The sequence below is a fragment of the Botryllus schlosseri genome, chromosome 12, assembly GCF_051294905.1.
Source record: "Botryllus schlosseri isolate E-star chromosome 12, Bs_hap1, whole genome shotgun sequence".
Lineage (NCBI taxonomy): Eukaryota > Metazoa > Chordata > Ascidiacea > Stolidobranchia > Styelidae > Botryllus > Botryllus schlosseri.
The window spans coordinates 10,826,926-10,854,513 of record NC_137247.1 but is presented as its reverse complement, the minus strand read 5'-3'; the positions used below and the strand labels follow the sequence as shown (position 1 = coordinate 10,854,513).

Below are 27,588 nucleotides of genomic sequence, written 5' to 3'. Positions count from 1 at the left end.
AGATTGCAATGTAGCCGTATAAGAAATTATTTTCGGAGACAAAGATTTTAAAGATTTGTACTGGTGTTGTAATTATGCCTCTTTTTATCATGCAATATTGTGTTTCCTTGTTAATTTTGTTCATTGTATTGAGCAGCACTATAAAGAATAATGAGCTTTGATAAAACTGCCATCGAAGAGGCAAATCGCCATTTGCTTGCGATGAACAGAAGAGTAATCGAACTCGGCGCGATGTTAAATGAAAAGACTGTACAATTGGAGAGCATTGAATCCGTTAACCAGGTGCAAACTATGAATTCTTTGAAAGATACCAGATCTATCATGCCAACACTGTCTTGTTAGTCTTTTGTCTGAAGGCAATGTGTCATTTGCTGGTAATTCGTAATTTTAAAATTCTTGTGTCAAATCTAACAGGCATCTTATAGCGCTTTTAATGTGAGGGGTTATAATAGCATTCTAAATCAGCTCTATTTCATTTTGCCCTGTGTTTCTAGACCAAAATTGAGGCGATAACCCGGCAAAAAGATGCGGAAATTGAACAGAGAAACGCATGGTTAGAATCCACTCAAGCGGAAATAAGAAGACTCAAATCAGACATGATGCAGAAGGATGATGAAATATCTCAATTACGGTTCAAGGCGTCGATACTTGACAAAATCTCGAAGTATTTTGATTCAATTTTCAATTGAACATTTTGTTGCTAGCAGCTATAATTCGTTACTTGTGTAGTTGGGTCTTGTTTAAAAGGGTTATTGACCAATCAAAGTCTATGCCACCTTGTCACACTCTACTTTTACAAACAACTTTTTACTTAGTCGAGTAGGAGTACTTTTCAGATATGTTGTTTTTCTAGGTTTGCTGAAAGTAGTTCGAACCAGTCTTCGAGACTGTAAAAATAGACAAGTAAAGTTTAGCCTGTCTACGGAATACTTGGCGGCTGTTTTCCGGACTTCGGTCGTGTGATTGGTTTCTCGTAGCAATGTTAGCAAGCTACTTTCTTCTGCATATGTAGCTGGGGAGCGTTGGGGTAAATTGTTTTAGGGTTTTCAACATATCAAAAGTGAGTGGTCGGTACTCGTTTCCTCAAAAACACCCAGAAATACTTGGTGTTGTGAGTCAAAATCTGGCAAACAGCCTACTGGGCTGTATTTTTATTACATGGCCTATTTTAATTAATGTGATCACTTTTCATGCAGATACAAACCAGAATTAACCGGATTGCTGCAGTGTCTGTCGGAACTGGATCCCGCACACGTTTCATCACCAACGCCTCCCGTAACAACGTCCAACAATACATCCGCAACTCAAAGCGGTGTCACCGATAAGCACCTAGACAATAATTTGACGAACGGCAGACAGAGCCTGTCTTCAGACGAGGATGGTTTACCACAGCCCGAAGTGCGAAAGACCAAAAGTGTGGTGTGGACTCCTAAAGCCAAAACGCCCGAGCACTCTGGAGATGGACAAAACAGGCCTGACACCACTTACAAATCGAACATTACGTCCAAAATCCCTGGGGCAGCGGTAAAGAATGATGTATCCAGCGAGTCCCAAGGCACCGATTCGCTCCCGCAATCAGACGGTTTCGAACAGGACACAAGAGATATCCACGATGTCAATTTGGAGACTCAGCTTTAACGAAATTTTTGAGCATGTACCGGCAAGAATATGATATTTTTCACATAGTGATTGTGAGTTGTTACATCTTACAGGAAACACCAAGTGATTCCTTCCTAAATCTTTTCAATCTCATAGCTATTGCCATATCGTGCCTAGGGCTGGGCGAAATCGAGTACCTGAGTGATTCGATTCTGAATCACGTAATATGCTTGCGAGTCGAGTAATCGAGTATCACTCATTATGACGTCATAACAGAATGTAATGTGTCAAAGTTCAAATATGTACCGTTTATGCCCCCACAAAGAATATGCCTTTTATCCTTCTCATAAATGATACTTTGGTATTTTTTTCGACCATACCGATTTCGTTCCACTTGGTGACAATGTTGTGGGATAATCCTGACTTCGGAAATGTGCTACGTCCGGTAACCTTCGTAGCTTTTTACTATGTTTCGTATGCTGCGATACCGCCAATCAATGATTCAAGGCTTCAACAGTGCAAATTAGTATCGAAACTATAATTCCCGTTGATAAATTAACTTTCAGTGGCAAGAAGCGCATATTTTCAGTACTCGAAAAAATCGTCTTTTACTACTCGTCTCGAATCATTAAAATTAATACTCGATTCAGATTCGAGTACTCGAATCATTGTGCCCAGCCCTAATCGTGCCTGGTAACTGGTCAACCAGCATCAATTATTCCTTACAGCGGTCTTTAGGAGGTGAGGATCTAATTCAGGGATTCCCAACCTCTGGGCCATGGCTCCCGGGGACGAAGAAAGATTTCGGTAAAATATATTAGCTCCAAGTCAACTCTAAGTAATAACTAAAATAAATTGATCGTTCATAAAAATAATAGTACCGCAGCAGTACAGGAAATTGCTTTTGCTTTCCCATTAAGGCATCAACATATTGTGAATATGGGTTTACAACAATGTTATTTCTGAAGATAAAGCACAACAGTATTCCGATATCTATGTGACTGGCTCTTTTTGCAATCAAACCAGCATTTCAGACATTGTCAGAGCTGGATATGTAATAACTAAATAATGTACTGTCATGTTTATTGTGTGTTGTATTTATATCATTTAATCATTCTAATACTGGTTATTTGAAATAACGATACTTACTCGTGTATGTATTTGTCCATAACCGGAGAAGTAAGGAAAAGGTAAGTATTTCTAGATGACATATTTTGTTAAGCCTGTTCCAATCTAGCTGTGCAATATCAGTTTCGTCTAGTAGCATAATTGCAGCTGTGGTGCTTATCCTTGCAAACTTTTTCATGACGTTTGCACAATGTCATTTTGGTTTTTGAAATTATTTATGTTATTCCGCACGTTTTTGAGTTAGGGCATACACGCAGAACATTTTATATGTAGGAATATACCCGACCGGTGTTCCGCATTGTTGTTTATAAGTTTGACTTTTCACAGATATTTATTGTACGAAATTATATCACTGACTGGTTGTTGTCAAGCAAGAAATACAAAGTTTATCTGCAGATGAAGTGTGGCTACTGGCTAATCATCATTCTTGAGTCATACTAACCCTTGGAACTTGTCCGAGTTTCTCTACACCTCACGGACATCTCCGTACAAGGGCTTCCAGGTACTACCCAGAGGTAGTCGAAGTAGTCCAGAGGGTTACACAAGTAGAAGTAGTGACGCAGAGATCTAATCAAGTAAGTAGTACTTTTGAAATGCAGTCGTTAATACGCTCTTATGGACAGTCAAAATTCGTATTGCAGGGCTTGTACAAATGTACATAGTAAGACGATGAGCGAAGTTGTATCGCTATCGGGTACTATAATACTTTGCGAGATTAGGAAGGCAACAGAGCATTTGGTATATCATACGATATCAAATGTTTTGCTTAGCTCTAAGTACTGTGATGAAACTGTAATACATGGGCATTGGCCAACTATGTGGCCTGGAATTGTGCTGTGCGCATGAACCGCACAAACTGCTATACAAATTATATTGACGGACGGACACCTTTGTAAAAACGTATTGGTCGCTCCATATATATTTCGAGCGAATCATGACGCAGTTCTCGACTCTCCGCCAAAACAGCCCTGAATTTCTCCATCTTGGTATCTCTCTTATTAGATGAAATACTTCTACTTGAAAAACTGTGAATAGTGAAAAGTAAGTCACTCAATATGACGATGTAAAAGTAGCTGGAAACTAGATAAACTTTAGCAAGCACACCAAGTAAAGGAGTAGGCCTACTTCGGAAAAATAGAAGTACTTCGTTACTGACCCCTCTGATAACCATAAGCCTTCATGGCCATACACGCCTGTTTCTCTGGCCTGTGATATAATCTCGGCATAATATGACCATAAATCCGATTTATTTTCACGGCCAAATTTTTTTTCAGTAAGAAACCAAGCGTTGGAAACTACAACCAATCTATAGTATATGGTAGTGCGTAAAGATAATCTCAATGACAGCACTGTAATCAGGATTTATTGCAGGGTTGTAATGACTCGAGTCATGACTCGACTCGATTCAGACTCGAGTCACGATTTTCGAATGACTCGACTCGACTCGAGTCATTTTCTCAAAATACGGAAATGACTCGACTCGACTCGAGTCAATCTGTGTATTGAATCGACTTGGACTCGAGTCATTGTGCATCACTCGAAGCAAGTCATTGACTCGAGATTCAGACGGCCAAGACCGACATTTCATTGTAATTTCGAAGCCAACACACTATTGGGATTTCGTTTGTTGGTACTGGTGCTTGGAAATGCGACCAGAAACCGCTAAAAGTGAGGAAAATTGATATATTATAAATGCGAACCATTCAATCTCACCAAACAGAGTTTAAAAAGTGGGTTTAGGAAGACTTTAACTGGAAACTGCGCAGTCAACACAATGACTTGGACTCGGACTCGAGTCATAATATAGGCTTACCATATTTTGGAAATCAAATTTGCAACTTGCAAAACCGGAGTGAAATTCTCAAAAACCGGTTAATTTTTCCCACTTTGTGATCGGTTGACTAAAAAAAAAAAAAAGGTCATCTTTTCCGCTCAGAGCTCAAAATAACGTTTTTTACTCCACATTGCCAGGTGGATGACTAAAAAAAAAAGGTCATCTTTTCCGCTCAGAGCTCAAAATAACGTTTTTTACTCCACATTGCCAGGTGGATGACTAAAAAAAAAGGTCATCTTTTCGCCCGGAGCTAAAATCACCGTTTTTCACTCCGAAATACCCGTCGGAGCTTCACTTCTGTGCTGATATGCGGCATATCACTCGCAATTTGCTCTAAATCTGCTCTAAAACTCAAAAAAGAGGACAAAATCTCAAAAAAGAGGACAAAAGGGCGTCCTCCGAGGACACTTTCAAAAAAGTCAAAAAAGAGGACAAATCCTCTTAAAAGAGGACGTATGGTAACATTGGTAAGCCTACATAATACCATGACTCGGACTCGATCCTCTGTTCGCTGACTTGGACTCGGACTTGACTCGGTGGGCATTGAAAATGACTCGACTTGACTCGAGTCAAAAATATAAAAGTGAGATTGACTTTGTGACTCGGAGCCTTGTGACTTGGTTACAACCCTGATTTATTGAGCAGTTTCATCGCAAGATAGCAGCAGATAGCCATAACCCGAAATGGTTCAACATCAACAACCCAACATTGATGAATGAGGAAATTGAAGATGCACTTGGTTGGCCATATTTTGATCTCTCTGTAATTATTAGAACTTGAAGCGTGGTTCTTTGTAGAGCCTTGCGACGGTACAAGCAGCGCCTTCAAAATGTACTGGGTACAGGTCCAGGTCTGGTTTCGTCGCGGTGTTGACTCCTAAGATGCCGCGGTGAACGTAGCTTTCGGCAAAATTCGGAATGATTCCGGAGAGAATGACACAATGTACGCCGAATTCCGTAAGTCCACCCATAAAAAATAGTCTATCCCTTATGACACAACACGTGCTCTTGGTAGAATGGTTATTTGCAGCTTGGTGGTCTGATTTCTTTCTGCGGAAACAAGGTGCAATCATTAACTAGTCTTTGAAGAGACTCTTGAAGGGACCGAACTTCAATAATATACAATTGAATGATATAATCGTATTTATTAGGGATGGTGTGAACCTCTGAAAGGTTCGGGTTCGTGTGAACGCGAACCTTTTTGAAAGGTTCTGTGTGAACACGAACGTGAACCTCGTGACGTCATATTGCTAATTCCAACCCTATCTTTCAATGAAGTGATAGCCTATATTAATGTACACGATGCCTAGCGAAGACTCGGGTCACATAATGTCACATTGCCGAAGTACATATTCGCGTTTTAAACGTCGCTAAATGTATCAACCGCGGCTATCAAACGATATAATAATCTCATAAAATCAATACATTCCGTCGCTTTGCAAACAATTTCGACTAAAACTTAGCAGGGAATATAAGCTTACGCATTAACGGTCTTAGCCTTTGAGTGATTTTTATTCAAGTATGTACATAAAATATCAATAATTTCATAAAGAAAATCATTCCCTTTCATCGGGTCATCTCGTCTCAGCCGTCGCCGAATTTGGATTTGTAGTCGAGGTCGTAGCCGCTCGGTTCATCTCATCTCGCTGTAGTCGATGTAAATTTGTAGTCGTGGTCGTAGTAGGAGCCGCCGGTATCTGGCGCTCGTTTGCGTTTGTGGATTGGGTTGGGTGCTGGGTATTCGGTGCGGAGTGGTGGTGGGGTTTGGGAGGTGGGGGGGTAGTCTTAGCCAGACCGGACAATGTGTTCGGAGTTCGAGTATTGCTACATTGATATTGAACAGAGTGTGAAACGGGTTTCTACTTTCTATACTCGCTACCGATAGCATAAACAACAAGTTATATAGCAGTAGCCAGCACCTTAATCGCACGAATTTGGTTTTAATGATACAGTAGTAAAGATATGAAGTGAAGATTGACCCCGTACGCCCGCTCGATTTTTACATCAGAAAAGGATATCAATGTCATTGATTGGTTAAATAAGAATCATTCGCTGACTACGTATATCGCTCGTGATGTTGTGTGATTGCGGGTCAAGCTCACAGTAGAGAGTCACTAAATATTCACAAACGGAAAGCTGGATATTTCGAGAAATTTTCTGTAACAAAAAATAAAGTAAAACTTTTAAGGTTGTCAAGGTGCATGCTCGTTTAGTGTTTATTCTTATGCTGCCAGCGCCATGCATAGAGTGACCCGCAGTTGATATGCAATAAATTTGAACCAAACGATCTTATAATGAAGTGCAAATTACAATTTACCGAAAAGGTTCACAGTGCAGAACCTACCAAGGTTCTGTTGTGAACACGAACCTCTAAATTTCCGAGGTTCACACACAGAACGCGAACGTGAACCTCACGTTCACACCATCCCTAGTATTTATATAAATCGATCCATTCCACTCATGACGGGGGGATTTATTGTTGCATTCTCTCAATAACCGAAGCCGGTTATGACGGGTTCAAGATATTTGATTCTTAACGGACAGAAATCGGGCAAGTTTTTTTCGGGCCTCGTCCGAATTTTGCAATGAATCACGACTTTCACAGCATGGCGAGACTTCTATTGGGTTCGGATTTCAAATATTGATACCTAAACATAAACCATGCATCTCTACGCCTACCATATTTTTGCGTTCCGTGATAGATGTCAGGGATATCTAGATCTAGGGATATCTAGATAGCTTCTAGATATCCCTTATAGATGTAATCACTTTTTGATTTGGGCTAAAGTCACACACGTTCCTTGATGTAACTATTTGTCAGTTGTATAGCGACTCCTACTAATATATATACTTGCTGTCTTTGATTTCGTTGCCTTTCTCGGCCAAGATTTCAACCGTTTTGATTAAGTGATCCGGTATGTCGACGTTTGTCCATTGATCAGATTCCGGCGAATACACTTCAATCTAAATCCGAACAATGTTTGACGTTGAAATTAGTCGATCGTATGAAGAGTGTATTATAGGCATATGTCTGGAATTCCAGAATCGCGCATGTAGTTATAGCATAAGCTATTATCTCAAGGGATGATTGACAGAGTGGAAGCCCTTTGATGACAAATTTGTGATAAATAATCAGAATAACTATAATGTAATGACAACAAAATATGAATACAACTTCAAGCTAAAATCACGTCATACATGACCACATAATTGAACTTGATTGATTACGAATTATCGATTTAGCAAATGCGTTGTAGCCTACTTATCAAATCTCCATCCATCCGAGAAGAAGTTCCAAACAATTGTAAATTGTGATATTCCAGGATGTGAGGTCATTCGGCAATGCTTCACGTCATTTACAAGACAAATACACTTCATGATACTTTCGTTAGTGACTATGACTATTATAGTCATCCGATCATAACCCTGGCGGCTTTGATAATATTACTTGTACGCGTGAACGAGATACAGAGTACCGAGGCTAATGGGGTAAAGCTTCTTGCGCGGCCATTGTGGTCCATCTTGTACCCTCCAATTAGCCAGAGATAATCACATGCTGAGCAGAGTGTTCCCGCGAAGCGTGGTTGAGGCAGTGGGCATCTTATCTCCCATTGTGATGTCACCGGATTGAATCTGAATCACGACAGATTTTAGCAGATATATGTACTGATGGTGATTGAACATATGGAAATTATTTTATACTATATGTAAACTGATTTGATAAGATTCCATTCTCCACAAATCTCGCGGACCGTTGAAGAACAAGGGTTAATAGCAAGGGCGATTTTTTTTACCTAGCAAACGGAAGAATTTGACCTGAAAAAATCAAAATTTTGACATTTTTACCTTAAAAAAACTTATATTTTGGCCACATTTTGACCTCATGTATGTAAATTAGGTTCTCACATAATGTTATAATTGTACTTATGTACTACTGATCTTCATTTTTGGTTGGAACTGTCTGTCCTGTAGTTTGACCTGAAACAGCTTTTTTGTCTTAAAAACTGACAGATTTTTTCATGAAAAAATTAATTTCAATGTAATATGGACCAATGAAGAATTACAGTAGTTACATCACGCGTTATGGAAGAAATAATTAAAATTTGTTGTAGTACAATAAAAGATACTTTCCTGCATTCTCGGGTAGAAAGTGTCTGTCCTAAAAAGAATGCCAAGATTGGAGAAACAACGCTCAACAGCAGCAAATTGGAGTACCTGAGTGAATCGATTCTGAATCACGCATTATGCTTCGGGTCGAGTCGAGTATTCGATGCCGTTTTTGGATGTCTTTATTGAGAAGATGAACAATAATTTCGTTACATCTGTTTACCGTAAGGCTACATTCAGTGGTCAGTGTCTTTTATGGGATTCGTTTTGTCCAGTAAAACGTAAAATCAATTTGATAAGTACCCTTAGGTCATATCATATGTGGAGTAAAAAACGTTATTTTGGGCGCTAAGCGAGAAAGTTGACCTTTTTTTTAGTCAACCGATCTCAAAGTGGGAAAAATTTTACCGTTTTTTGAAAATTCTTCTCCGGTTTTGCAAGTCTGAAAATTCTGAGAAAGTGTCCTGTTTTCAGATTTCCAAAATATGGTAACCCTAAACAACATGAACGTAGTGTTTGCTGCAATTTCAACTTTGTATACAACTTTTTGACCCAACGCTACAATTTTGACAAAATTTTGACTTATTTTGTCGAAAATATCGCCTCTAAGTTATGAGGCTACTTTTCAACCGACTACCAGAGGTGATAAAAATATAGGCAGCGTTGCTTACTTAGCTAGAAGTGGAAGTAATGCCGTAGTTATCTGCTTAGTTACAACACAACTAGAAATAGCGATTTCCAAGCCCTGTAGAAACTATTTCAAGAGGAAGTATGAAATAAAAGGTCTCAAAAGGACTAAGTCAGGTAGTTGCGGTCGCGGTGTCGCGGACTCTTTTGTCGTAAATCGGAAATGGCTACGTTCTAAATTGCAAGATGCGTGTTAGATATTAACGCAAAATGACTAATGACAATACAAACTTGTGTCATATTTGACAATATTCAGTTACCGTGCTACAGTCGCTAAAAATTGATGCAGACTTATCACACACTACCTTCTATTCTTTACAAAAGTAGATCAAGTAGGCCTTCCTAATAAATTGACAATTAGCCGTGGAAGTATAGACATAAAACAATTATCTTACTGAGTGAGCACTGCAAGTAGGCAACACCATACTCGTGTATCGCAATACTTTACGTGTTTACAATAGCAAACATATGCCACAGTTTTATGACGTGTGCAACAGGCACATTGTTCACATGATATAAGTTCAGTGTGGTACATTTCCAACAATTTTATATTTCAGTAATACCATATGTCTATCTTTAAGTTTGCAGTTTTTAGTTCATTGGTAAGTCTCGACTGTTGAATAATTTTAAAATGGCGTCGTCAACAACAAGTTCGGAAGCTGCCAGAGGTGGTCAAAGTGGTCAAGAAAGTTACTCAAGTAGAAGTAGAAGTAGCGACGAAAAAAATCTACTCAAGTACGAGTATAAAAACTTCTTCCATAAGCAACCTAAAACTACTTGAAGTAGAAGTAGAATTTACTGACTTTAAATCTACTCAAGTAAGTAAGTAGTTGTGAAAACGATCGTAATTCGTTCACATAGATTGTCGAAAGGTGCAAATCGAGCTATGCGAAAGGTGCCGAGCTTTATTCTTATTGATGCATACCAGGAGGTATCCAATTTTCGACAGCATAAGCATTCGTCCGCGTGGGATGAAAATGATAGTATTGTTATGGAAATGCGATAATAATCCTCTGTTTACTCGAACAGCACGTTCTAGAACAGTGGTTCCAAACGGTAGAGAATTCCCCACTAGTGGGGAATTCAATGGTTTCTGGTGGGGAATAGACGCATTTCTTCAAAACTATATACAGGACAGTCTACATATTCAAGGAGACACATGCGCATTGCGCAATTACCGTTACCAGTTAACTGCTCTGGAATGTATGCATAGAAAATTATATTGCGTGTGTTGTAACACTTTCGCGAAATTTTAAGCTTTACTGGTATCGGTTCACAATACGTTTTATGTTGCAGTTACAGGCGATTGTCTTGCGTACTGCATGGTGTGGTTGTGTGTCTTGTGTAGTCAAACCAGTAAATCGCTGCTCTGTGATGACAAAAGTACTGGGTAGTGGGGAACAGGACCGTAACTGCCGCACGCCAAACCCCCCAATTGAGGGGGGCGAGCTTGAAGGGGCCCAAAATTATTTCGTGAATTAACATAAATTAAAGTATTTTTTTGAAATTGAAAAGTTATGTCACTTTTTCAAAAATTTTTCGTGCTCAGTGCGCGATTTAATTTTGCCGAATATCTGATTATTAGGTACCCTTTCCCCACGAAAATACGTAGAATTTACAGAAAGGGAGACTTCGGCGTCGGCCATTACTGCACTACGACGCACCAAGGCATATGAAGTTATAGGCCATGAAACATGCAACTCTAAGAAGTGTGCCAGAACGATCAACAGCGAGAAGACCTTGGCCGAGAAAGAATGCCCTTGTGGTGACCCAAAACTTCGACATATATACAATATGCATATATGTTTAATTGGCTAAATGGCTGGCGCCGAATGTTCCTGTCCTGGCGATCTGAATCCCACAGGACAAATGACATCCCGCAACGAAAAATTATTTGCCAGTAAACCAATACCAATTTGAAATCGTGTGTGCCTTTTAGTTCTGGCGATTTCCATATCTTTTGACATAGCAGATATAGGCAGTCACGAAATAGCATAATGTAACGAAGTCAATATACCAACGGGTCCGCCCGAAGATGTTCAATTCTTATATTTAGGGGTCCCACCATTTCCAGCACACCTCATTCAGCTCTACCGGTAAATCTGATTACGTGAGCAGCGAGGGGATAAAAAATTGATAGCAAAATATATGCGATTCCGGATCACATTGACCAATTCAGACACGAATTATATAGATTTTTCGCGCTTCGCGCGTTTAGTCAAAATAAGGCGACACACTAAACATTAGACCCAATCTAGCTGATAAGTTGCAGGGAAGAAGGGTTGAGGGGGTTCTGGGGGCCCAATGCCTACGTTTTTTTTGGGCGGGGCTGACAAAGTACTGTTACGGTCCTGGTGGGGAATGAAGGCTCGGAATAAATCTGAAGTGGGGAATGAAGACAAAAAGGTTGGGAACCACTGTTCTAGAAAATATTGTGGTATGGTGCCCTCCCCCTTATTATAAGGCCTGTAGTTTAGTCGAAGAGCAATACGGAGAAGTCGTATAGGATACGGTGTAAACACTTTTGCGCGATTATAGTAAACGTTAAAAAAAGAGATGCCAGATCGTAAAAATGCCATACCGTGCAGCTTCATTTCCGGAAATTAAAGGCATTACTACACTTGCTTTTATACTTCAACATGTATGTTATCCAGACAAAAGAACTGATATTAATTAGAACTTAAAGTATATGATACTGGGAGTTGAAAGTGAAATATAAATACTACTTCTAAAAGCGTAACATGTATTTCATGTCTTTAGTCCAGAAGGTTTGATGGTTGGTATGCTAAAACACTCTAAAACTAAAATAAGTCGGAGTCCACTTTTCCAGATGAGGACACACCATGGACTGCTAGATATGATAAGTAAATGCTAGATTACGAAACTTCAGTTTCAAACGTTATGATGAGCCCTAATGTTATATACTGTGGTGAAATATTCGATATGGCGAAGGGCGACAATGCGGTGTGAACGGAACCACGCTAACCCGCAAAGCGCGACGAAAATTATGAGCTTTACTCAAATTTTATGAAAACTAAATGATGATGCTCCGTGAAAACAGCCCCGAAATTTCTCAGGCTATCTTCCCGTTTGGAGGATTGAACTACTTCTACTGGACAAACTGAAAATGGCGAAAAGTAAGTAAGTAGATCACAAAATATTACGAAGTAGAAGTAGCGAAAATAAGATCTACTTGAGTAAGTACCAGAAGTAGAGGAAAACTACTTGAGTACTTCGAAAAAGTAGAAGTACTTCGTTACTGACCACCTCTGGAAGCAGCCGCTATATAGGCCTATATACCTTTCCACCCGGCAACTGATCGCATCATTCTCCAAACCTCCAGCTGCGTAAAGTCTTCCTCCAAATGCTGCCAGCGCTACATGGCTCCGTGGGGTACTTGTACTAGCCATCCACGACCAAGCATTCGTGGAGGGATTATATCGTTCTACCGAGTGTAGGGCTGAGTTTTCATCGTTTCTTCCTCCTATACGTATCTTAATTGGAACATTTGCACCGCAATACCTACTAATATATGTAATCGTCACACACATATATACAGTTGCACACTGAAGGCTATCGCTAATTCGTAACAGCATGGCTTGCTGATTCGGATAAGCTTTTAGAGGCAAAATGTGTGTTTGGAGTATACAGTATACCCTTCGTTATATGGGCTACAAGACGCATAATGTAGACTTTTGGGGGTAAACAACATAGGAGCTATCCAGCGTTCGACAGTGTCGCATTGACAAAAACAAGCAACATACCAACCGCATACAGGCGATCGTCGAGCGGTTCAATTTGAAAAGTCTGCCGAGGTTCAAGCAAGTTCGCTATGCGCAGCCAAATCTCTCCGTATGGGTCGTATCTCCATGCCTGCATGCGGTTTGTAAAATCGATGTTATGAGCCAGCTATGTAGGATAGCTATTGTGCCAGTCAGTCTCCTAATCAGTGGTTCCCAACCTTTTTCGGTGGCAGGGCCAAATTTAGAATTTCAAAGTACGGTCGGGGCCGCACGAATACCAGGACAACGAAAGGCACCCAAAATAGTCACCAAAATATGAAAATTGGCATTGTTCCGATCATTCGCTTGACGCCATTGGCCATTGTGTTACCGCGCCCCCGTTGTTCAGAACAATCAACCTTTGCTGGCTATTTCGGAGTGGTTTTAATGCCCTGGCGAGATTTCAATTCGTATTTTTGGAATCAGTGAGACACTTGCTTTCGATAAACACCGACATATCAAATTATTCGGACGCTTGGGTCGCGAGCTCTAGGACTACCAATTATGCTGCTTTTTGTCGGCTAAGCAGTACGCATCTTGGCGTATTCAATCGTGAGTCACTTGTTGCACATCTATCCGTAAATTAGTTATCAATACCCAGGGCCGTAACAGCACTTCGTCACCCCCCAAACGTTGCTCATGGGCCCGCATAGGGTGATAAATCGAACTTCGAAGCCCCCCAGACCCCCCTCAGGCTAGATGGCTGTTTACCGCTATTTATCATGTAAATCGGGTGACCGTCTTAGGCAGCTTCTCTCGACTGATCGCGCCAAGCGCGAAAAAATTTTAAAATCCATAATTGAATCGGTCAATATAAACGGCAATTGCATATATATCGGTATCAATTTTTATCCTCTCTCTGCTCACGTAATCAGATTGACCGGTTGAGTCGAGTGAGTTGTGTTTGAATAGGTAAGACCACTCAATAATAATTAAACATCTTCGGGTGTATACCCGTTGGCAGGAACGAAACAGCACTTCGTTAGGCCTCCCAAAACACTTACGTCTTGAGCTCCCATAGGGTGATAAACCGACCCCCCCCCCCGTCCCGTTGTTCGCTTCTGCCACGAAATCAGGATCACCGTTTAGTGAGCCAGCGTGGAGTGCGAAAATTTTCAAGGTCAATAAGATCGGAAATTGCATATATATTGCTATCAATTACTTGTCCTCTCTGCTCACGTAATCAAATTTGCCGGTAGAGCTGAGTGAGGTGCCTTGGAAACTGTAGGGCCCGTAAATGATAATTAAACATATTCGGACGGGCGGACCCGTTGGTACGACTTCGTTACATGATGTTATTTCGTGACCTCCAGTCTGCTATATCAAAATATATGGAATCGCCCAAACGTACTAAACTAAAAGATGCACACGATTTCAAATTGGTAGTTTTTCACTGGCATATAATTCTTCCCTGCGGGATGGTAGCCTATTTGTCTCGTAAGGTTCAGATTGCCAAGGCAGGAACATTCGGCGCCAGTCATTTAGGTGCCTATGGTCATGGTCAATTATAGGCTACCTATATGTATTTTGTATACATAACGAAGTTTTCGGTCAGCGTAAGGGCAGTCCTTTTCGGCCAAGGTTTTCTCGCTGCCGACCGTTCTGGCACACTTCTTGGAGTCGCATGTTACATGGCCTAAAACTTTATATGTCTTCGTGCGTCGTGGCGCGGTAATGGCCAACGCCGATATGCCCACTTCTATAGATCTTGCGTATATTTTATCTTGCTGGAAGAGTACCCAATAATTAAGGTATTTTGAGATTTGAAATCGCGCGCAGCACGAAAATTTTTTGAAAAAGTTGCATAAAATACTCTATAATTTATGCTAAATTCATAAATAATTTTGGGCCCCCTTCGAGCTCGCCCCCCAATTGGGAGGCTTGGGGTGCGGCAGTTACGGTCCTGTCAATACCTATATCTATACCTATAGGTACTGCTCGTTCAACAGGAAAGTTAGCGCACATTACATTGAAACAGCAGTGACGTAATCATAGCAGTCTACTCACAACTTTCCTGCAATCCTAATTGAAAACTCCAGACTCCAAGCCAAGCAAAAGTCGATTTCTCAATATTTTTGTGGGGGCCGCAAGAAGGCTAGCTGGGGGCCGCATGCGGCCCTCAGGGCCGCGGTTGGGAATCACTGCTCCTAATGCTATCCATATACCTTTCTTGACGTGTTCCGGCCACTCTTTCCAGTCGCTCCACCAGCCACATATATGTAGTTCCCCAAGGTGGTAGCTTAAATTTCGTAAGACAAGGGCTCAGCGATTGATGCAACATTAGAGTATGTGCAATGCATTGCACATAGATTAAAGAACAGGTGAAGTCGGCTACATACGGAAATCTGCCTATAACTAGATTCGTCGGCGAAATCTCTAATCGGAAACTTAATGATTCTCACAGATGCCGACGCTAGAAGTCGTTGGTTGGGAGCAATTTGCTTCGCTCGCGAGTTGGACTGAACACAATGATCCGAGAGCTCGAATACGAATCGATTGCTAATGGTAATGATTTGAGTCGGGTAGTAAGAGAAGATTCTTTGGAGCACTGACATGGCACGGTTATTACTACTACGAGTAAAATTATCAACATGAATTGTAGTTTCGATACTTCTTTCCCAGCGCGGAAGCCTTGGAGCCTACGGACGATTTATATCCGACATAGCCGACGTATGTACGATATGGATTGGTTGGAACGCTCGAAATAGTCGGTCCAACAGCTATAGTACGTAGATACAGATCATACGTTAGAAATGAATGTTCTGATGTTGATGACCGCCGAACGTAATAATGCTTCATAGCGACGTTGTTCTGGTTAAGAAGATTTTGGTCCTCATCTGACAGGGGTTGGAAGCTTATTTCGTCAAAGGACCTATATTTACCGTATATTTTCAATTGTCAATGTCAACCGACTATGACGTCACAATTGAACATTGGTAACGATATGACTGAAAAAATAAACAATAAAAATGATGTTTTAAGCCTGTTTGTTTTTAATATATCTTGTTGTAACTGCAACCTTAACAGCAACCCAAGCATGCACGTATAGTAAAAAGCTACGACGCTTGGTAGTGGAATGTGGAAATGACGTTGTGTGACGTCGTGAACATTCTGAAAACACAGATATGGTCAATGTTTCTTGTCGTACATTTATTATGGCATCCATGTGCCATCGACCAGAGATGAGATAAGAAAAAAAGCGGTCAAGCACGAGTGATATGGTCATGCACAGTTAGGTACGATATGACGTCATACCTTACTACTTTACATGGAGGCATCATCATAATACATGCAATAACTCACGTAACAGTCAAAATATAAATTATTATATTTATGCGATGCAGAATTGGCGTTATCGTCTTCGAGGTCGCATCTAAATGCATATTTAAACTTTACAAATTGATACTCGTATGACGTCATAATCAGTGATACTCGACTGCACTTCAAAACCTAATACTCGATTCAGTATCGAATCACTGAGTCACTCGATTTTGCCCAGCCCTGATCGCGAAGGACCTTTGTGTGCGACTGTACGACCTGTACGTGTAAGTCTCTGTTGTTTTTGCTTTATGTGGTATGCAACTGTGCGAATGCATTTTACAATAGAGCAGCTTAATCAAAGTCGGCCAAGATATGGTAAGAGAAATCTGGGAAGCGAATGGCCTCCAGTAGTTATTAACATTGATATGAGACTCGCTGTTCCATATTTTGGGTGTGCCTGGAAAGGTTTCACGGCCATATATGCCGTACAAGTATCCAAAATGTGCCCGTGAATAGCATCAAGGTTGAACATCCCTATCGTGGGCATAACTGTCGACTAGAGGAATGGAAAATGCCAGGATCAGTTTTCAACACATTATATTTCAAGATCCAAATGATTAGGCTAACCTGCGTGATAGTGTCTTGGTTCGGGCATGCCCGCGAACGGTTTCCACCTCTCGCCATTTATATCGTGATAATAAATGCTTGAAGCTGAACGACCATTTTCCTCCGTCGACCCGCCCCCACAAGTCACGATAACTTCCGTCTGAAATGCTGGTGACAATTCAGGTATTGTGTGACATCACGAATAGTCCGGAAACTGTTGTAATGTAGCGTCGAAAGTACATGACGCCCGTCAGTTTTTGGAAGAATAATGTTTCATAATGGATGGATGTTTTTCTGTTGTCGAAGGTGTGTACTTGGTATTATACAAGATTCAATACCAATCGACTTTTATTTCTTTTCAATTTGAAACGCCTGTAGACTTCGATTTTATTGTGATTTAATATTATCTCCCATCTTGTAATTATGAAATTATAAATATTGTAATTTGGAATATACTTATAGTAAATATCTGTCCAAGTGACGTCAAAATTAATAATGATGTAACAATGTGCTCTAACTTTGACATTGCCGTTATTTATTGAACTATAGTTACCGGAATCAGTCAAACATCTCACCAGGAGCTTCCTGATTAGAGACTTTCTCTCGATTTGAGGTCAGGATATTTCACCTTACCATTGACCTGTTTGGGTTGCTTACAAATGCTGATAGACAGCATTGCAATAAATGCTCCGTGATTGACTTCAAGATTAAATATGATACAGAGACTGCAGGTGATAAATCAGTCTTGCTCATCAGATACCGCCGATAGTTTGTTGACGTATGTAACGAAAGGACGGATCTAAGCCTTAATATCTTGTACGTATCACAACGCGGCAAAAGTTCAAAGGCACGAGCCCGTTTATTGTCTCCGGTATTAATCAAGCGCAACGTTCATCAGCAGAGGTCACGAACAATAGCACAATGCCTAATCATCCACCGCGATGGTGTTGGTAAATTGGCCAGCCGTGTGTATACCTTGAATTGTTTTCGTTACACCCCGCATAGTTTCCGCGCGGCAACGGTCGAGAATTTCGGCACGTGTGCAAGGTCACTTTAATTACGGTACTGGTAAACACAAAGGTGTTAACAACGAATTACGCTAGCGCTTTATAGATATCCGTGTGGTGACACAATATTTATGTTGCATGTATATACAATATACTTTGGATCATCACTTTGAATACAATACAATGCCATCGTTGCGTTCTTATACTGTTTCATAGTTAAAGAGAAAACGATAGCCGTGACCAAGGCGATTAAATCGGAACTGCAAGTAAAACAGACTGCATCCGTATAAACGGATGGAAAATACGAACACTGAATTCTTATCTACAAGTATAAAACCGCCTAATTAGATGGTTTTGGTATTCCGCGCAAACTTGCTGAATTCGCTGTGGTTCGATGCGACAAAAACTTCTACGGAATATGAGCAATCCAGTAGATTCCGGAGAGGATTTGCTCAGAATTTACAAGCTTAGAGCCTCATTGCTAACGACCTATTATATATTGTATTGCGATCACTTTGTTTGCGTAGAAATAAGTAAAATGAGCTCCTCCGTACTAATTACGGTGTGATTCCTGGCATTGTGGTGTGCTCGTTACGTAAACGATTTGAGGTCTTTTGTCCAGCACGCACACGAAGACAGAGGTCTGCTAATACGAAGTCTTGGTCGTGGGATGAGGTAAACAATATTGTTACTCTCCATTACGTGTGTGACATTTTCGTATTTTTGTCTATTTTGCAACTCGTCATCGAAAATACCTTCCTTCCTCCCCGGCTCTTTAGAAGAGCTCCCAATAACAGTTTTGCAGATGATTTTTCGGTGACAAAGACAATTCGATAAATCATCGTTCGATATGAACTGGCGCCAGGCGACCAGACACGACTGATATCGCCCACTCAAAGTAGCAGCCTCTACACTTGAGCTTGGGCAATCTGATTTCATTGTTTAGGCGTGACACGGGGACACGGAATAATTCCATTCCAGAGTTTTGCGAGTTGAGCCAACCTTGTGCGCTTGCTGCTTTTCCGAACGACCAAATTGCCGGACAAGGTTGACTGGGGCAAGGGTTTAAAATAGCATTACACTTTCTTTTCACTTGTTGAACTTGTTTCTGCCATTGTAGCTTTAGTTCTGTACAATTCTGTAGTAATCTGTACTAGCACCATCGCCGCTAACACAAAATGACTAACGACAATACGAATTTACATTCAATTTTCGAAAGAATATCCAGTTCCCGTGAGACAGGAGCTAATTTAGTTCGGTTGCCAAGACACGCCCACTCTTAGAAGTGATCTAAACTTATCCTGCAACTACTTTCTACTTTACAAAATCCTAAGTTTACGAAATTAAGTAATTTTTTTCTCCGAAACTGTCAAGTAGAAGTAGTCTCAAATCATATCCATGTCTGGAGGAAGTAGTGTATGTAGGCAAAGCATACTTCTTGAGTGTTCCGAAACAGCAGAAGTACGTCGGTGGTGACCACCTCTGTAAAAGACTTGGTGAATTCAATAGCATTTGATAACTTTTACATATTTAGCAACGGGATTCCATCCTGCGTTTTCAACCATAGGATTTTCCTATGAGATGAGAGTACATCTTACTTATCATCATAGCGAGGAACTATATATGCATTTAAAACTAAAATCAATTTAAAACAAACATGTTTAAAACATGGCCCTTGTTTAAATCATGTTTTCACTGTTTATTTTGTGGTCTTTTAGTGATGATGTCAGAAATTTCAGTTGTGACGTCACATCGGATTGACGTTGTTGCTTGGTTCATTAAGAATTATAATGGAAAAGTATAGGGTCAACATGGCTCCTTTGACGAAAAAGTTTTAATATTACTATTATTATTAGCTTACTATTACATATCTTTTCGAAAGTATTTACACAATTAAGACATAATTATACAGCATTTCAAAAAAAAAAAATTTTTTAAATGACATTTGTTTGAAACACCGTTTAAAACAAAGTGCTCCTGTTTTAAATGAAACCCTAGCGACAGCATACTGCCGGAGTTGAAATGCGCGTGGATAGAAAATATTGAACGGCGGGAAAATAATCCACGAGCGAAGATAAAATGATCTTTCAACATGACGTGACATCACTCGATGTAGGAAAATTCCATAATTTGGCAAGGATGAGATCATTTGAGAAAACGCATGTCATTATTGTGTACGCGTGTGTCCGTACTCACACTCATACTTTAAATCGTATCTGGTTGCGAAAGAAGAACATCACAAGGTTTCTATGCTATCGATAAAACACACCGACATGTTTTGTTCAGAGTTAAATATCCAACCCGGCATTGAGATGCAATATTACATAACATCATAGTAACATTATTTTTGCTTGTGCACTGCAGAGTAACATACGCCATACTTTCCAGGTGACGCAAACAAAAAATTCAACAATAAAAAGTCTAGAATGATTGATCTTTATAGTATGAGTAAGAAACATTTGAATAAAGACACATGGGAAAGCTAGGAGTCACTAGAATTTCATAATGTACCAATGATAATAATGAACATGGCATGTTAATGTGGATAATTTGTGGACGTGCTATGTGATAAAACTCACGATCACATGCAACATCGAAATCAAGCGTTTAGTGTGAACTCTGAACTCTACGATATGCACCAATGAAATGGCATAAGATTATATTCTCCAATTCATAACGCCATGTACCGGCATACCGTAGCGTAGTAGGATATAGTCTTGAATTCCTCTCATAATTAAATGCTGAACAGGATCCTATAGCCTTGCCAAGATTGTGATTGTTACTGCGTAGTGTATAGTAGAAAGGAACGCTATGTGCTATGTCCATTGTCCACACTCCGCAGGAATTTATAATACTGTCTTGTCAAAATCAGGTGCAATCAGAAGTCCTACGGTAAGTGCCGAAATAGAGCAATGCAAATTATAGACACCCGCAGTGTATTCTCTGGTAATACGCAAAGTGTGTATAATGTATAGCCTATCTGTATAGGATTGGGCTGCGTGACTCATCCATAATATATTCCAAACTTACCATGGCCTGCGACCTAGGAACTGTCCTTGCTGTTTGTAAAATGCTTCTTCTGAATGGAAGAAGGTGAAAACGTATCGCCTCGCGGACGTAATCGTTCAATTCCGAACTTTCCGAGACGAGGTCGCAACACTCCACGCGATCCACCAACTCATCCTTGGTCATCATAGGAAATCGCACGTATTTCATGAGGCTGCCGGTATGTTTTGCTCTTTTCGGTCTAGAAACGTGATCGTAACTCATATGACTTTCCAATAATGCAATGCACCGCTGTCTGATAATGGTGATATATTTCATGATTATTATCGTCCAGACTAGACGCCATATATTTCTTCGCACGAAATTCTGTTGAGCGAATTTAATATTTTCGAATGCAAATCCTAAATTCAACACTTAATCAACCCCTGAGCAAATTTATATTTGTAGAATTACAAATCAAAGTCGATGCGCATCTCAGTGATGTACCAGGAAATTGAAAAAGCTCCGACCGTTCAAAGCAATGATGCTACTTCGCCGTGAAGATATCGCTACCCTTTGCAGCCCGACTAAATTACGGTATTGATGCCACACCGGTATCGTTACGTCATTTTGTTGCCGGAAATACTGCTGCGTCCAAAGTTGTTTTTTAAATCCGCAGCGATTACAAGTCATGTCAAACAATTTGTTATTCTAGGTAGCTGCGTGACAGATTATCGACAACGTTTTGTTCCCAGTTATCTCCCGGATCTCATCTCGAATCGCTGATACACCCCAACAAAAGTTACCGGCCAACATTTCTTTGTGAAATGTTTGTGCGCACCGTTTCGCGATCGGCAACAATTTTTCGTGGAAATGGTACAGAAATCACGCAATACACTAATTTCTTCAAATGTTCCGTAACGCCCGTTTAACCGGATTACATTTCACGCGACAGCTTATTCATGCCGGTAATGGAATCCGCAGGTTTGCTACGAAGATGAATACAGCACATTAAATTAGCATAACGACCTGTTCGGCATTTCAATGCGTTTGTGGTCAATGTTTTTGTGGCTTGTATTTGCGGTAAAAGCTCTAAGGTGAGTGCATCACTGGACTTGTTTTGTTTCGAGTTGTATTATGCATGGCTGATCGCTTGGCATAAACACTAATGGGTACCGGACGATTACTGCTCATTAAACATTCAGATTTCAATAACACCACAACGTGCCTTCGCGCCAATCCTGATTTACATGTAGTTGTCACATATAATTCGTACACAATATTCATGATTCGAAATCATTCTGTTCTGTTTGTGTGTTCGCCGTGGCATCATCGTTTTACAGTGGAAGCGTGGCGTATCTTCTTTGATTCGCATTTCAAAGCTTTCTTTTCACTTTCCGCCGTATCCATATACGCCTCTTTTGGCAGCACTAAATCTGCTATCTCTGGCCGTTGCATATCCATATTTCGAAGCACTTACTTTTCATGTTCAAGCCAACTGACGACCGTACGGAAAATTTCTATCTCTGATGTTACTATGACGTCTTGTCTTTGCACGATTGAGAGTATCTCACGATAATCCAACTCGTTGAATTGATGCTGCTTGCTGACGACTGTGAAGTTTGCGCATATTAGCTTGTACGCGTGCTCCAACAGGTCTTCGAGCTTATAATGGTTGGCGATCTATAATTTGAAAATAACTACTTATCCCCAGGTGCATATAGCCAGGGGTGTCAAAATCAACTTGGGTCACGGGCCGGATTCAAAAGTTTTGATCGCTAGCGGGCCGGATCAGTCAATGATTACAGATTACCTCCAAACCTTTGTTTTTCACAGGAATGCCATCAACTCCATACAAAATAGCACTATCACGGATAATGTGGGCTCTGCTCGAGCATCACCGTTATTCGCAAACGATGGAGTTGGCACAAATGCGATGATTGCCCGATTGAATACAGTTATATTGAGACAGTAGCTCCAACGACGATAAAAGTTGGAATATTTCTACGCTTCCCTTGTTTTATTCGTGACGCGTCGTTAGTCATGCGTGTTATTGGTGAGGAACACAAGAGAGTGTAAACGCGGGCCTTATTATTTTTGTATCACCGACGCACCATTCGAGTTTTTCTGGAGACCGGGGCTGGAGCTTTTTGGATCAGAGTAAGGTAAACAGCAGTGCGATCAAATATATTTGAATCATATTCTTCGTGTAGCGATTATATTATCCGTGTATTTTTCATACAGCGATTTCGGATTGTCGTTTCTGTCCCTGTGGATAACTATTATCTGATCCATTTTTCCAAAAGGTTTCGAACTGAGTATGCACTTTTTGCGTTCTCAGAATGCAGTGTGTTCCTGATCTTTACGTGAGTGAGAACTCAACACTGCCGAGAGATGTTTTTGGCCTATGAACATGTTCGACATTTACTGTCTTGAGGGATTGTAATTATTTACGTCGACGTATTCATTACTAAAAATCTCAATTTCTGATAGAAATGTGCTGGATAATACGATACTTTTTCAATTTACTCAGAATGACCTCACGGGCCGGATGAAATCGTCTGGCCGTATGTTTGACACCCATGATAGAAATTACTGATGCATGAAGTACTTCAGATTGTAAAATATCTTAAGCGTCGATTAATCATTTTGTTTACAATTTTACAGCTCAATCGTGTTGTATGAAGTGCATATCCTTCAGTCTCTGTGACGTTTTACCAAGTAGAAGAAGTTTAATAAACGAGCAGCAAATTGTCGTGCCCACTGAAAATCATCTACAACGATAGATCAACGACGGGGTTATATTTTGCAATAAAAAATTGTATACCTTGTTTTAAAATAAAAACGATATGAAATGGATGGTCCCCTTCTAGAATATATCTACTCAGGTGTAGACCAAGTAAAATCTTCATGCTGCATTATTGCCAAGTAGCATTATAAATGTAACGAAAAAGGCTGCACTTTTACTTGCGATCTAATAGATTTTTGCAGTATGCTCTGTAGAATTTTATGAAATGAATGAGAACACATGAGAGCGAAGAGCAAATGAATACAACGCGGAACAGCGTCTGGAAACAGCCGAAAGATCATTATCGAACACTTTTACATCTGACATGGTTGCACATGGGCGAGGAGGATGTTAAATTGATATACCCTACTTGGTCGTTTCGACATCCTCCTATCTGTTCATTACGGTACATCGCATTGGACATTTTATATCTTGAGCAGATGAAAATAATTAGGAATATGCTATATTATTTCTTCTTGAAGATGCTTAGAAAAGTTCTGAACGCATAGCCTACTCCACCAACAATTCGGCACGTGTCCGCGGGAAGAAAATTGTCAGAAAAAGAGCTTTGTCACGAAAAAATGACACACGAGGAATGTGGTATCAGATGATGTGAAAGACAGCGCAAAAATACCCTACAACGATTTTGAAAATCTATATTTAATGTGCACGTCGGTATGAGGGCGGAACGCTTATGCTAGCAGAACTGGCGCAAATGACGATATTGCCATCGTAAAGCTGTGACACATAACCTAAATACCGCTTTGTTGTTTCCGTGCTATTTCGTCTCTTTCGCGGAACTCGAGATAGCGATCGCGAAATAGAAAATAGCCGTGATATCTTCTCGATAATTACCGATCCAATAATACCGGATAATCTCACACGCTATATGCAGATGAGCTAAGTCGAGTCGTATATCTGTATCGCGCTGGTGTTCCAGATTTTACTGATGCAATACTCACACGAAGATAATTGATACCATTGTCCAGGCTGAGAGTATCGCACAGAAACGACTGGCATGCGCCTATAACCGCCGATATTCTGAGAAAAGACGCAGTCGCCAACATATCTTCAACGCAGAAAGAGTCAAGCGTGATCTTGGCGCTGAAACAATACAACCGTGCTAACAGCGGTTTGTTGATACGATCGGGGCGGATTTTCAAAGGGAACACTCGCGGTCAGACCATCGGAAAGGGAAAGAGATTAAATCGCGTTATAATACATTACCAATAGTATCTTTGTGATCAGGTCACTGGAACCTGGGAGATTTATCACGTCAATCAAATGTTGTCCTTTATTGTTGTTGATTTAGCAGATGATTTAAGATCGCAAAGCAGCATTGAAAAATGCCACTGACATAATTGGTCGTTATTCGTATATCGGGCATGAGCCGGTTTACGTCTCGCATAAGCTATCAAGTTGATAGCTGACGTGATATTAAAAATGCTAATACCCTGATAAACCATAAAGCTATCGCTGTGATGGTAACAAAAATCGGAATATCTTTTCTATAGTGAAAAAGAGGGAATAAATTCAATCCTGTACGCACACTTGGATTATATCACCAAAGGCACGAACAGATTTCATAGAAACGTGCTTGCTGTTGCACCATGAATTAATGCCCGATATGTTAGTACATACCATATTGCCACCGTCTCGTGAGGTAAAACCATTACCTTCAGTGCGTCGCAACAACATATATATATTACAACATTATTACGGCAAGTCCCTATAAGGATAGTCAGTTAGTGACGTTTGGACAGATTCTGAGCGTGTCACTATTCGTGCTTCCTTATTATTACCTGTAAATTCCCTGGAGCATCTTCCTCATGACCTCGCTCCTTGTTTTAGCGAGAGGAATTTTAGATAATGGAAGCTCGCTGACAGCCGAAGATGTTTCGGACGTAATAAAGTGGTCGTAGAAATAGCCGCTGTAAGCAACGAGAACTACCTGCAAACGAAATTGCCTGTATCGTGCCTCTGTATTGTCGTTCACAATGCATTAGGATATTATTCTACTCCAAATAGCACCACGTTTGGAGCTGGGCACTAACCCAAGCGCACTTGAAATGCGACAATATAGCAGGGTTGTAACCAAGTCACAAAGCACCGAGTCACAAGTCAATCTCAGTTTTATAGTTTCGACTCGAGTCAAGTCGAGTCATTTTCAATTCACCACCGAGTCAAGTCCGAGTCCAAGTCAGCGAAAAGAGGGCCGAGTCCGAGTCACGGTATTATGACTCGAGTCGAGTCCAAGTCATTGTGTTGACTGCTCAGTTTCCTGGTAATTTATTTAAAAACCCATCTTTTATGACAATGTTTGGTGATATCGCATGGTTCGCATTTATAATATATATACTAGTTTTCATCACTTTTAGCAGTTTCTGGTCGCATTTTCAAGTACCAGTACCAATAAACGAAATCTCAATATTGTGTTTACTTTACTATTCTTCGAAATTGCGATGAAATGTCGGTCTTGGCCGTCTGTGTCTCGATTCATATGACTTGGCTCGAGTCATGCGCAATGACTCGAGTCCAAGTCGAGTCAATACACATATTGACTCGAGTCGAGTCGAGTCATTTCCGTATTTTGAGAAAATGACTCGAGTCACGTCGAGTCATCAGAAAATCGTGACTCGAGTCGAGTCATGACTTGAGTCATTACAACCCTGCAATATAGCAACCAATCGTGAACGTAAATTAATTCGAAAACTACTCAGATTAGATTATATATTGTCTCGATCATTTGCCGTCTATTCAAGCGGCTAAATTCCACACCTTGTAGCGAGCTGTTGGTAATTCCGGTTGCAAAACTTGTCCACAAATGCGCTACGTTTTACCTCGTAACTAGCATTTGTTGCGTGGCGCTAGTGGTACAAGAATGGCATTAGGATTGTCATGTGGCATGGGAAATGAAATCACCTGTCCTTACCGTTTACTATAGTCTGCTAAATAGCTAAGACATTTCAACGCCGTGAGTGATACGTGGCAACAATCGGCATCTTTGGTGATAAGTGCAAATTCGACACATATAAGCTACATGGTATTATGTGCGTACCCTATGTACTTTGAATTGCGTGTTATCAACCGACAGGATTACATCGCATAACTTTTCTTCGACCCATAGTTTGTGCAGTGTTCTCGTAATTTGCTTTTCATCGGCGTGAATATCGTATACTTTCTCTTGTACAACAGCCGTCTGGAGCTTCTTGCTTATTGAGCAGTTTGTCTCGCTCTCGGCATACCGCGAGGTTTCGCTACCGTCCTGATGGCAGGTACTCGAAGTGTCCTTCTGAGCCTGACCGGCCCTCAAAGCGCTGACAGAAGAACGTGGAGTCTCATGACCAGAACTTGACGAACTCGAAGAATACGTCGATAATAATAATTCATGCGGCATTTTAGCCTCGCTATGACTAAAAGGCTTGAACAGGCAATCCATTCCCACAAAGACTTTACTAATCCCGAAACATAAAGCGCAGGAAACATGCCGTGAGATGTCCCACTGATTGTTACGAAATAATGGTGACAGGGAAACAATTCTGGCTAAACCGGATTAGGTTATATCTTGCATTTTATATTGCTGACTTGCCATCAGATATAGATATCTATACTTCTACATCTACGCTATAGCGAGCCAGCCATATGTGATCCACAAACTAGCTATAACAGAATAGGTGAAATGCGATAACGTCAATGTCTGAAACGTTTCATTTGCATTAAGAGATCCAGGTCACTTGAGCTCCGTGCTGCCTAACATACTTTTGCGTGTCATAAATATACATGTGCCCATGATCACGGTATCAAT

The 27,588-nt window shown here is 40.5% G+C and overlaps 3 protein-coding genes and 1 long non-coding RNA gene across 5 annotated transcripts in view; 2 read left to right on the top strand and 2 right to left on the bottom strand.

Annotated features, from left to right (window-relative positions):
• Window positions 1-27,588, top strand: part of LOC145452288 (uncharacterized) — a 106,136-nt gene that overhangs the window by 4,341 nt on the left and 74,207 nt on the right. The gene's annotated exons all lie outside the window — the stretch shown is intronic.
• The window catches only part of LOC145452277 (choline transporter-like protein 1), a 71,312-nt gene that overhangs the window by 16,025 nt on the left and 27,699 nt on the right, over window positions 1-27,588 (bottom strand). The gene's annotated exons all lie outside the window — the stretch shown is intronic.
• LOC145452524 (uncharacterized) lies at window positions 44-1,768 on the top strand. The gene is made up of 3 exons (XM_080330697.1): window positions 44-282; window positions 495-664; window positions 1,197-1,768. The coding sequence occupies exons 1-3, from the start codon at window positions 151-153 to the stop codon at window positions 1,636-1,638; spliced, it is 744 nt and encodes a 247-aa protein (XP_080186823.1). The 5' UTR covers window positions 44-150; the 3' UTR covers window positions 1,639-1,768.
• On the bottom strand, window positions 5,193-27,287 carry LOC145452276 (kelch-like protein 13). Of its 2 annotated transcripts, XM_080330491.1 has the most exons (12): window positions 26,842-27,273; window positions 25,586-25,734; window positions 24,746-24,887; window positions 22,476-22,678; window positions 21,041-21,257; window positions 17,025-17,163; window positions 15,302-15,375; window positions 13,119-13,227; window positions 12,655-12,838; window positions 8,037-8,193; window positions 7,412-7,524; window positions 5,193-5,610 (listed from the first exon to the last, which is right to left on the bottom strand). In XM_080330491.1, the coding sequence occupies exons 1-12, from the start codon at window positions 27,220-27,222 to the stop codon at window positions 5,331-5,333; spliced, it is 2,148 nt and encodes a 715-aa protein (XP_080186617.1). In that variant the 5' UTR covers window positions 27,223-27,273; the 3' UTR covers window positions 5,193-5,330. The 2 variants fall into 2 exon arrangements, with proteins under 2 accessions (XP_080186617.1, XP_080186618.1); XM_080330492.1 differs by lacking the exons at window positions 5,193-5,610; window positions 8,037-8,193 and having other exon boundaries at window positions 26,842-27,287.